The 12,462-nt window shown below is 46.8% G+C and overlaps 1 protein-coding gene across 1 annotated transcript in view; it reads right to left on the minus strand.

Annotated features, from left to right (window-relative positions):
• LOC139386377 (centrosomal protein of 164 kDa-like) overlaps positions 1–10,687 on the minus strand; it is a 20,469-nt gene extending 9,782 nt beyond the window's left edge. Inside the window, exons 1-13 of the mRNA XM_071131920.1 lie at positions 10,602–10,687; positions 10,211–10,322; positions 9,336–9,567; positions 7,652–7,795; positions 7,395–7,511; positions 5,862–5,939; positions 5,477–5,581; positions 3,498–4,662; positions 2,874–2,942; positions 2,308–2,789; positions 708–764; positions 521–598; positions 183–256 (exon numbers count right to left, since the gene is read on the minus strand). Of these exons, the coding sequence (XP_070988021.1) occupies positions 183–256; positions 521–598; positions 708–764; positions 2,308–2,789; positions 2,874–2,942; positions 3,498–4,662; positions 5,477–5,581; positions 5,862–5,939; positions 7,395–7,511; positions 7,652–7,795; positions 9,336–9,567; positions 10,211–10,322; positions 10,602–10,686 (2,798 nt within the window). The 5' untranslated portion in view covers position 10,687. The remainder of the gene's footprint in view (positions 1–182; positions 257–520; positions 599–707; positions 765–2,307; positions 2,790–2,873; positions 2,943–3,497; positions 4,663–5,476; positions 5,582–5,861; positions 5,940–7,394; positions 7,512–7,651; positions 7,796–9,335; positions 9,568–10,210; positions 10,323–10,601) is intronic.
• Between the last annotated feature and the right edge of the window lie 1,775 nt (positions 10,688–12,462).

Here is a 12,462-nt window from a genome sequence, read left to right on the forward strand (position 1 = left end):
GAGGGAGGGAAGTCAGATAAATGATTTGGCTCAGCTCTAGACTGCAGATCTGTGCGAGAGACATACTACTGCAGCAGTGACAGTGACAATACGCTTGTATCACAATGTGTGTTTCAAATTCAGAGAGGACATTCCACTGAAGTATGGGCATTTATCAGAATCAGAAAGTCTTGTCTGCCAACCTCTCTGCAGCTTCTGCCCTCTTCCTCCGTTCCTTCTCCTCTGCCGCACTGACTTTCACTTTGCCCTCTTCATCCTGCGGAATATATTTTTTTTTAGATGAATAGCAAATGCTAACATCTAACTCCACGTGGCATGATGTGAGTGTTACTCTCAAAATAAAACAACGGTACAAACTGTGCCTACAGACTCTACAGAGAACCCCTGTGACTGAGAACATCCAAGTGAGGAAGGAGAGACTGTAGCTGAGGAGGAAGGAGGTGAAGAGGAGAGCCAGGGTGAAGAGGGGCGAGCGAGGGAGAAAAAGAAAAGAAAGGAAGAGGAGGAGAAAGTGTGGTACCTGGAAGAGTGGACTAACAGCAGGGGAGAGATCCTTCAGGTCCAGGACTTTCTCTGACAACTTGGAGCCAAAACCAGACTAAAGGGAAAATGGAACAGAACACTGTTAGTGTTTACTGAACACACCCCTTGATAATATCTGTTTAAATGTTACATTACAAAGCATGTTGTCAAGCCATAGAAAGTACCCTGAGGTCCTTGGTGAAGGAGGAGGCCACCTCCATGTGCTCGCTGGCCTCGGACTGCTGATGTAAACACACACTCAGTCACCGACAGGAAGCATAGTGCCACTGTATCGACACGACACGACACGACACGACAAGACAAGACAAGACAAGACAAGACAAGACAAGACAAGACAAGACAAGACAAGACAAGACAAGACAAGACAAGACAAGACAAGACAAGACAAGACAAGACAAGACAAGACAAGACAAGACAAGACCAGACCAGACCAGACCAGACCAGACCAGACCAGACCAGACCAGACCAGAACAGAACAGAACAGAACAGAACAGAACAGAACAGAACAGAACAGAACAGAACAGACCAGACCAGACCAGACCAGACCAGACCAGACCAGACATGGATGTATGCTGCCATTCTCAGCAATACACACCCAGTCACACAGGAGGACACACAGCAACTATGAAGGCTCTCGTAGTAGGGCAAAACAAGTACAGCAGCAAAGGGACAATACACTAGCCAACAGCACAGAGCAGCCATCCCATGGCTTGATGAGCAAAGCTTGGGAAGACAAGCGTCAAAGAGTCAGACAAAATGCCCATACCACGCAAACACATGGCTGGTCAAGCAGGTAGTAGAGACAGAGAAACAAAGGCTACAGTACTGCAAGTTTGGAATGAGAGGACAGGGCTGCCTTGGGGGCTGTCTGAGAGGGTAGGCGTGCCTTGGGTGCTGTCTTAGAGGGTGGGGCTGCCTTGGGGGCTGTCATAGGGGGTGGGGCTGCCAGAGAGGGTTGGGGGCTGGATGAAAGTATTAGAGTTCCTTGGTGGTAGACTTAGAGGATGGGGCCACAAAGTGGGCTGTTTGAGACGATAGGGCTTGCTAGGGGGCTGACAGAGGATGGGGCTGCCTTGGGTATGGCTGAGAGGATAGGGCTGCCTAGAGGTTTGTCTGAGAGGATAGGGCTGCCTAGAGGTTTGTGTGAGAGGATATGGCTGCCTAGAGGTTTGTGTGAGAGGGTAGGGCTGACTAGAGGTTTGTCTGAGAGGGTAGGGCTGACTAGAAGTTTGTCTGAGATGATATGGCTGCCTAGAGGTTTGTCTGAGATGATATGGCTGCCTAGAGGTTTGTGTGAGAGGGTAGGGCTGACTAGAGGTTTGTCTGAGATGATATGGCTGCCTAGAGGTTTGTGTGAGAGGATAGGGCTGCCTTTGGGGCTGGAGAAGAGGATGGGACTGTCTATGGGGCTGCCTGACAGGTGGGGCTGCAGTGCTCAGCTCTGGAGGAAGAGGGATGGAGGAAAAACTGGCAACAAGGGGACCAGAATATTCCAATCCAGTCCTCAGGGGCTGAAGTGTTAGAAGCCCAATGGCTGGAGGTTTACTAGACTGGCAAAAATGTGTGTAAAGACCAAAGACACCAATGTGATGTGCGAGGGAGACCATGGGGGGCTAGATTCATCAGGGTTGGGACTTGGGACACACACAGCCCCTCAGGGAGTGGATTGGTGTCTCCTTTGACTGAGAGAGGGGCGAGGTGCATGCAGAGGGGGAGCACACAGGGCAGGGGCCACGACATGGTCAAAGCACACCAAACCCCTACCTCTGCTGGTAGAGGGCTTTGTTTGGGCACATTCTTCTTCTTCCCCACATACACCTCCATGTTGTCACTTCGTTTAAGGTCCGCTATCTTCTTCTTCTGCCCCAGTGACCTAACTTGGACCGTTTGTGGTTCAAATCTCTCGATTACTTTGTCTGAGCTTGTGGATGTTTTGGGTTTCAGTGAGGCTTGCACTTCTTCCACCACCTCATCACTGTCTTCTTCAAGTTTGTCTCTTTCCTTTTCTTTTCGTTCGCTTTTGATGCACCCCTCCACCTCCTCCTCACTGCTCTCCACTCCTTCACTAGCTCGTTTTTCACTCGGTGAGCATCTCTCCAAGACTTTGTCACTTTCCTCCACTTCCTCGCCTTTCACACACCTCTCCAACACCTCACTCTCACCCTCCTCTTTACCCTCTTCTTCCACCTCTTCATCACTTTTCACACACCTCTCTACCACCTCACTCTCACCCTCCTCTTCCACATCTTCCTCACTTTTCACACACCTCTCTACCACCTCACTCTCACCCTCCTCTTCCACATCTTCCTCACACATCTCTACCAGCTCACTCTCACCCTCCTCTTCTTCACTTTTCACACACCTCTCTACCACCTCACTCTCACCCTCCTCTGCCACATCTTCCTCACTTTTCACACACCTCTCTACCACCTCACTCTCACCCTCCTCTTCCTCACTTTTCACACACCTCTCTACCACCTCACTCTCACCCTCCTCATCTTCCTCACTTTTCACACACCTCTCTACCACCTCACTCTCACTCTCCTCTTCCACATCTTCCTCACTTTTCACACACCTCTCTACCAGCTCACTCTCACCCTCCTCTTCTTCACTTTTCACACATCTCTCTACCACCTCACTCTCACCCTCCTCGTCCACCTCTTCTTCACTTTTCACACATCTCTCTACCACCCCACTCTCACCCTCCTCTTCTTCACTTTTCACACACCTCTCTACCACCTCACTCTCACCCTCCTCGTCCACCTCTTCATCACTTTTCACACATCTCTCTACCACCCCACTCTCACCCTCCTCTTCTTCACTTTTCACACACCTCTCTACCACCTCACTCTCACCCTCCTCGTCCACCTCTTTTTCACTTTTCACACATCTCTCTACCACCCCACTCTCACCCTCCTCTTCTTCACTTTTCACACACCTCTCTACCACCCCACTCTCACCCTCCTCTTCTTCACTTTTCACACACCTCTCTACCACCTCACTCTCACCCTCCTCGTCCACCTCTTTTTCACTTTTCACACATCTCTCTACCACCCCACTCTCACCCACCTCTTCTTCACTTTTCACACACCTCTCTACCACCTCACTCTCACCCTCCTCGTCCACCTCTTCTTCACTTTTCACACATCTCTCTACCACCCCACTCTCACCCTCCTCTTCTTCACTTTTCACACATCTCTCTACCACCTCACTCTCACCCTCCTCAGCCTCCTCTTTGCCTTCCTCCTCTTTCAACCACCTCTCAAACACTTCATCACTATCCTCATCTCCCTTTGCCTCATCGTCCTCCTCTTTCTTCTCCTCTACACTGTCTCTGACAGTCTCTTCCTTCCTTTCCACATGCTTGCTTTTCAAATCTCTCTCCCCCACTATCTCACTTTCCTCTTCATCGCCTCCTTCCATCTCTTTCAAATATCTCTTTACTACCTCATCACTCTCTTCTTCCTGTTCCCCCTCTTTTTCCTCTCCTTCTTCCTCACTTGTATTGCGTCTGTCAACTCCCTCATCACTCTCTTCTGCTTTTTGTTCTCCCTCACTTTTAACGCCGCTCTCAACCAGCTCATTTCTTTCCTCTACCTGTTTATCAAGTTCTTCATTTTTAACACATTGCTCTACTACCTCATCCCTCTCTTCTTGCTCTCCAAGATATCTCTCTATCTTTTCATCACTTCCTTGTTCTTCCTCCTTTGTATTGACTTTTTCCACACTTTTCTCAACTACGTCACCAGTCCCCTCTTCCTCCCCTTCCTCACTTTTTACACACCTCTTTATGACCTCATCACTTTGCTCCTCTGCCTCCTCCAACTTTTCTACACACTCTACCTCCTCAGTGACCTCAGCCTCAACGTCCTTGCCCTCCTCCTCCTCCTCTCCATTCTTCTTCTCACTCGCTTGTCCCTCTTCTCCCTGGTTCTCCTCTTCACCTCCTTCCTCCTCAACCACACTCTCTCCATCCTCTCCCCACCCCTCCTCATAATCTTCCTCCTCCTCCTCTCCACTGTCTCTAGTTTTAGCATGCTGGGGGTCTGGAGTAGGGGGGCAGTCCCTGCTGCCTCCGCATGGTGGACAGGAGGGGAGGTGGCGTCCACGAAGGGAGTCCTTGGTTGGAAGATGAGGATGGTGGCACCCGGAGAGAAAGAGAGGGAAGGCGTGCATAGACAAACACAAAAAGAAAGTAGGGGGACAAAATATTGTGACAAGGAGAAGACACAGGGACCTGAGCAGCATGCAAACCACTCACGCATTCCATAGGTAGAGGTAATCGAAAGAGAACAGTCATCTCAACAACAACAAACAACACAGAGAAGTGTGACAAAATCAGAGGAAGTACACAGTTAAACACACACACACACACACACACACAGAAAGAACTAAGACTAAAGGGGAGGGGTGATCAAATGAACGACTCAGAAGGCAAAGCAATAACAGTGACAGTATGAGGACAAGAGGACCAACAGAAAGAAACAGTGGCAGCCGTGACCATAGCACAGCTCCCACTGACACAGCAGCTACACAACCAGGAAGAGATCGAGACAAGAACCGAAACACGTGTTTAGAGTCACACACACACACACTTATGAGAGTTGATAAATGACAAAGATTTTATGTCTCAATGAATGAACAGGCCTACTTCGTTTCCCAATGATAGCTTACACTTTCCATCCCTCAAGCGTTGTTTTTGGTTCAAGGCAATCAATCTAGTACACAAGAGCAGTTCTATCTAGGTCTGCATCTTGTGATCTGATAGCATAGTCATGAGTTAGAGACGGTTCAATATATCTAAGTGTGTAGTTTAATCTACTAGAAAGTCCTACAACGGACATACACGGCAGGATTGACAGTGGGATGAAAAGAGAGAAAGAGACAGCGAGAGACATAATAGATTGAGCCACATCAGTAGTGTTGATGTTACCTGTTGAGGGGGGGGCCCAGGGCTGTGCTCTCCAGACAGGGCCAGGTCCCGTAGCTCTGCTTCTGTCCTCTCCTCTGGTGGGGCCACTCCACTGGCCTCGCTGTCCTGTTAGAAACACAACACACACAGAGAGGTTTTCTAATGTAATAATGACACGGACTTGTCTGCACTGGTATCACTGATGGAGTTGAAAGTAGGTGAAAAGTCCTAAGGGGGTTATGCTGTAAAATAGACATTTTCAGGGAAATGGTTCACAGTTGAAGGTGAGTGGTAGGTGTGCTATGTAATGTTATGAGCATGGTATGTGTTCTGTTATAAGTGTGGAATGACCCCTATTTGATGTTCTTGCGCTGTGTTGTTGTGCATGGTGAAGAAGGGGGTGTACCTCATACTGCAGCCCTCCTCCCAACGCATCCAAGTCCAGGTGCAAGTTCTGTAACAGTCTGGCCGAGCCAAGAGGACTCTGCAAACAGCATCACAGTAATACATCTAACTTACAGCGGCTTGCAAAAGTATTCACCCCCTTGGCATTTTTCCTATAACCTCAAATTAAAATGTATTTTTTTGTGGGGGGTTTGTATCATTTGATTTATACAACATGCAAAATATTTTTTCTTGTGAAACAAACAAGAAATAAGACAAGAAAACAGAAAACTTCAGCGTGCATAACTATTCACGCCCCCCAAAGTCAATAGTTTGAAGAGCCACCTTTTTCAGCAATTACAGCTGCAAGTCTCTTGGGGTCTGTCTCTATAAGCTTGGCACATGTAGCCACTGGGATTTTGCCCATTCTTCAAGGCAAAACTGCTCCAGTTTGATGGGTTCCGCTGGTGTCCTGCAATCTTTAAGTCATACCACAGATTCTCAATTGGACTGAGGTCTGGGCTTTGACTAGGCCATTCCAAGACATTTAAATGTTTGGGGATGGTGTTCTCGGGTTGATGAGAGATGTTGGGTTTGCACCAGACATTTTTCCTTGATGGCCAAAATGCTACATTTTAGTCACATCTGACCAGAGTACCTTCTTCCATATGTTTGGGGAGTCTCCCACAAGCCTTTTGGCGAACACCAAACTTGTTTGCTTATTTTTTATTTAAGCAATGGCTTATTTCTGGCCAGTCTTCCGTAAAGCCCAGCTCTGTGGAGTGTAAGGCTTAAAGTGGTCCTATGGACAGATACTCCAATCTCCACTGTGGAGCTTTGCAGCTCCTTCAGGGTTATCTTTGGTCTCTTTGTTGCCTCACTGACTAATGCCCTCCTTACCTGGTCCGTGAGTTTTCTTATATTCTTTCCATTTTTGAATAATGGATTTAATGGTACTCCGTGGGAGTTTCTTATATTTTTTTATAACCCAACCCTGATCTGTACTTCTCAAGAACTTTGTCCCTAACCTGTTTGGCGAGCTCCTTGGTCTACATGGTGCCGCTTGCTTGGTGGGGCACCTTGCTTAGTGGTATTGCAGACTCTGGGGCCTTTCAGAACATGTGTATATATATTGAGATCATGTGACACTTAGATTGCACACAGGTGGACTTTATTTAACTAATTATGTGACTTCTAAAGGTAATTGGTTGCACCAGATCTTATTTAGGGGCTTCATAGCAAAGGGGGTGAATACATATGCACGCACCACTTTTCTGTATTTATTTATTTAAAAATAATAATAATTATCAAGTAATTTTTTTCATTTCACTTCACCAATTTGGACTATTTTGTGTATGTCCATTACAAGAAATCCAAATAAAAATCTGTTTAAATTACAGGTTGTAATGCAACAAAATAGGAAAAACGCCAAGGGGGATGACTACTTTTGCAAGGCACTGTATACTCCACAAATGAAACACTTTTGTTCTCAAAACATTCTGCTTCACAGTGCCCTGAAAGGGCTGGTATGCACATTGCCAGTTGAAAGACGTACCGGCTGCTCATCCTCTGAGATGTTACCCTCATCATCCTCGAACCCAGGTAGAGAGAAAGACAAGCGCTCCTCCTGTCGCCCTCCCAGTAGGCTGGACCCCAGGCTTGAGAGAGGACCCTTGGGGGAGGGAGGGAGGAAGTGAAGGAGGAGAGAAAGAGATAGGTAAAAAGGTTAAGGACTCTGAACAGCACACTATAAGCATAAAGGTAATACAGTACATAACTATCATGATTTTTCGTCAAGGTGAAAGCTCTTACCCCAAGCGGACTCTTCAGGGACTCCAGCCCTCCAGAGCTGCCCAGGGACCCCCTCAAGGCTGCGCCATCAAGACCCCGTAGAGGAGCAAGGCTCCCCAGGCTCCCCAATGGGGCCTGCAGAGGCCCAAGGGCCAAGCTCAACGGCTGAGAGAGAGAGAGAGACACACGTGAACAAATATGTTGTATAGAGAGGGGTCAGGTTTATAGTAATCATCATGATATTCAATGGAGATTCAATTCATGGAGTCAAATTTGGTATACTGCTCCCATCATTCACCTGCTTCTACCAATCCTTCTATGACTACAACAGGTCCTTTACGCTCTGAGCCTGTTTTACTATTGCCTGTCTGTAATCTGTGGTCCTACCTGCCGACTCCCTGCACTGCCCTGCCCTGCGGGATCAGCCATGCTCTCTCTCATCTCCTGTCTCTCGGTTGAGAGGTAGGGGGACATGGGCCTCGGGGAGAGACAGAGAGGGGCCAGGTAGGTGACGAGGTCCTGCTCACTGTCCCTGGCATCAAGTAAGTGAACTCCTGGGATGAACTTTCCCTTCTGCTTGGCTTGGCTTTCTATTCCCTCATATGTTTCGGTCATCACTGCCCCAGGTGTAGAATGACCACATGAAGGAAATTGGGGTTCAATAGCCTTTCCTTCCTCTACCTCCACTTCCAAACAGACCACCTTGTCACTGAAATCACTACTGCTATCCCTGCCCGCTTCTGCTGCCTCCCTCCATTCCACCACCTCCTCAGTGACAAAGCCCTCTGCTCCCCCCTCGATACTACCATGACTAACTGCATCAGCTTGGCTCTGTGTGTCATCAGTGGGCCCTAGGCCAAACCCCACTGCCCTGTCCCATTCCTCATCATATGGGCCTAGCCCCCAAGTCAGTTCGAACCCCCTCCCAGGGGTGTTGGGAGGGTGTGAGGAGGCAGGTGGAGGCTGAGTCTCTGGGACTGGGTCAGAGAAAGCTCTAGAGAAGCCAGGAGAAAGGCCCAGGATCTCTTGGGCATCCGCTAGGGCCTTACTGCAGCGGACAGACCCACCCAGTGGGGAGAGAGGAGATACAGCCCAGGTGAGAGGAGGGAGGGTGGACAGGTGGGATAGTGGAGCCAAGCTGGGGGGTGCTGTATTAGAGAGGGCGTTCAGGGGGGAGAGAGGGGGCTGGGTGGGCGCAGAGGGTCCCTGTAATCCGAGAGTGGCCTTCCCTGTTTCTGTCTGGCTCTCCTTCAATGCAGGACTTTCCCCTTTGTTTACAGACTGAAAGGATACACATAGCAAATGGAGAATGACTTAGGACAATGACTTGTTTACAACTCTATTATCACTACGACAATCCCTATATCGGTATAACTGTATCACTTAGCAACTTAGGGCCATGAAGCAACCAAGCATGAGTATGTGACTGTGTTGATGACCAAGACAATAATATAATAATATATTGGTTCAGCCAAGCCACTCTTAAAGGCCTCATCTTTGTACTTTGTTTCCTTTCTACAATATACAGTATTTTCTGCTACGCCTCAGTGACTATGTGGAAGAGCCATGCTTCTTTGACATTATTTAGAGTTGAAGTTATTTCCAGACCAATACATCTACACACAACAGCAGTGCAGAGTTCTGAGACATCTGTGAGTCACTTCATGCGCTTGGTGTATTTCAGAACATAACAACGCCCACTCACTCCTGGTGGCTTCAGGAGCTCTTGGTCTTTCGCCTTCTTCTTTGGCTCCTTCTTGTCTTTTTTCTTCTTCTCCTTCTTCTTAGCGGCGGTGGTGGGGGGCCCGTGGGGCTGGGTGCCGGCTCGTTTGCGCTCCTGTTTTACCAGGCTGCGGTATTGCTCGTCACACGGGTGGTCCCAGGTGGACTGGCCCGAGGAGAAGTTGAAGTAGTACACGTCCCCCGACACGTCCTGACTGCGAGAGGAGGGAGAGGAGGGGGTCACTTCAGCACCTCAGAACCCAGAGAAGGGAGAAGAGACCAGTGAACGTTAAAATAACAGTGGGACTAATAGGTGGGATTTGAGAAACCACTTACTGAACTAGGCCAGCTAGGAAGGATCTAGAGAGTAAGAAAGAGGTTTTCCTCTAAAGAGGTAGATTGTAGGTGTATATGGTGTCTGGGAATACTGGGCAGTCTACCACTGTTGATACACTGCTAGGGGCCAGAGATGGAGTCAATGTCAGGTGTCTTCAAACTCAGATCACAGTAAAAAGACTGTGAATCGAGACCCCGACCAAGACACAACTGATCCATGCAAGAGAAAGGTGAGATTGTGACTAGTCAGTATGACCAAATCGGTGTTATTTTTGCTTAATGAATCACCATCAAAAAAGTATTGTTAAAAATAAAATAAAAAGTACTGTTTTACTGCAATTAATTGGGGTAACACAAAAAGCATCCCCCCTCTACAAATATGTTGACCATCCATACACATATTCACCACACAGGTGAGAATATTTGTGTTCGGTTTCAAATTCACTTGAGTGGATGTTACCGACCGACGCCACCAGGTTCAGACTCCATTTCTGGTATAGTGGCAGACGCCTGCCTGCTTACCAGGGTTTCCATTCGGGAGGCAGTGGGGCAACAATGCCCTCCCTGGCCAGCCATAGGAGCTCCGGCTCCTGATTGGGATCAATGCCAATCTCTCGTGCGTACTCGTGGATCTCTGACAGGGGAGGGGAAGAAAGCAGTGAGGAAAATATCCAGCTAACATTACATGACCTCTCACACAACCAAAATAAGTTAGTGAATGTGTCATGAAGCACAGCATGTCTATGTAAAACAGAGCATTACTTGGTTTTGAGATGTGCCTATGTGTTTGATGCCCACTACAATAGTTTGCGCCATGCTTGTGTAGTTCTGTTTCAGCAATGCGGTGTACAGTCTATTGGTCTGTTAACTAGAAAGGGAGCCATACTGCCCCTTCTGTATCATTCCTCTCTACCTTGTTGGGAGGGGATATAGTTCTCATCGTAGTCCTCTTCCAGGATCAGCTGGTCTCCAATCTGTAGAGCAGCTGCTGCTGTCATTGTTACTAAAGTGGGGAATAGTCATGTTGTAGATGCTATTTGAACATTTTAGCTCGGTTGAATTGCATTTGCAAGTAGCGCATGCATCACTACAAACCAAATCCCATATGGGACCTCTATTTGTGTACAGTCCTATGGGCAGTGGTGGGAAAAGCACCCAATTGTCATACTTGAGTAAAAGTAGAGATACCTTAATAGAAAATCACTAAAGTAAAAGTCACCCAGTAAAATACTAATTGAGTAAAAGTATAAAGGTACTTGGTTTTAAATATACTCTTAAGGATCGGACCCTTTCAATTTTCGTCTAAAATTACATACCCAAATCTAACTGCCTGTAGCTCATTTACAAATGAAGCATTTGTTTAATGAGTCTGCCAGATCAGAGGGTGACCAGGGATCTTGATAAGTGCGTGAATTTGGCCATTTTCCAGTCCTGCTAAGCATTCTTTAGGAATGTAGTGAAGTAAAGGTTGTCAAAAATATAAATAGTAAAGTACAGATTACCCAAAAAACTACCCAAGTAGTTGGAGGGCCAGTAGGGGGCACACTCTGGTCTAAAAAATGCCCCAGGGTAGTAATTGGGGACATTGCCCTGTGTAAGGTGCCGTTTTTCGGATGGGACGTTAAACGGGTGTCCTGACTCTCTGTGGTCACTGAAGATCCCATGGCACTTATTGTAAGCGTAGGGGTGTTAACCCCGGTGTCCTGGCTAAATTCCCAATCTGGCCACCTAATCACACCCCCTCTCCACTGTAACTATTCCCCAGGTCGTTGCTGTAAATTATAATGTGTTCTCAGGCAACTTACTTGGTAAAATAAGGGTTTACATTTTTATATATATATATATATATATATATATATATATATTTAAAACTAAATATAAGTACTTTACACCAGTGCCTATGTGGGTCTATGCTATTATCGGGTTTTGCAAACTCTATCCACGTAACGTTAACGTTAGCTATAATAGTTGGGTAGCTAGCTAGCTAAGTGTATCTAGTCACAATGAAGAACCCTTTACCACAGTTAAAAGGGGAAACCTTTTCAATATAAAACTACACGGGGTAGCGGGAGTTAACATGAATTAGTTAACTTAGCGAGTTAAAACGACAGTATAGTAGTTTTAACTTTGCTTTTTAGCTAGCTAGTACGTTAATGTAGTTGGCTAACGTCAGTTTAGCTACCTAACGAGCTAGTTAGCTACATTAGCTAGTTGGCCGTTTAAATTAGAATAACTAGCTAGATAGCTGGCTAACGTTAAATTCCCTGACAGATCAAGGCAGGGTGGTGTCATCTCAGAGGAAAACGTTAGCTAGTTGTTACTGTAGTTAGCTATCGTTAGCATATTAGCTAGCTAGAAACTTAAACTTGGACAAACAAATTATACGATTTACCTTTCTAACTACAAGTTCTTCTCTTGTCCCAGTAAGGGTAAGATCAATCAAGTGCGATTATAATCGACATTTTCCCTTACAAATGAGTATAACAGTTGCACTGGGTCTGCTACCTAAACAACCACAACATATCAAAACAGAATCCGCTGATGGAGCTTCCAGGGACGCTTTATTCAGTATCTGGTTCTAACACCCTAGCAACCACGTAGACTGCTTCTTCTTCTTCTTCTTCTTCAATGAGGATTAACGGCGGTTGGCATCCAACATATGTTGCATTACCGCTACCTACTACACTGGAGTATAAAATTAAATCAAATCCAATTGTATTTGTCACATGCGCCGAATATACAACAGGTGTAAACCTTACAGTGAAATGCTTACT

The sequence above is a fragment of the Oncorhynchus clarkii genome, chromosome 27 (genome assembly GCF_045791955.1).
Source record: "Oncorhynchus clarkii lewisi isolate Uvic-CL-2024 chromosome 27, UVic_Ocla_1.0, whole genome shotgun sequence".
In the NCBI taxonomy this organism is placed as follows: Eukaryota; Metazoa; Chordata; class Actinopteri; order Salmoniformes; family Salmonidae; genus Oncorhynchus; species Oncorhynchus clarkii.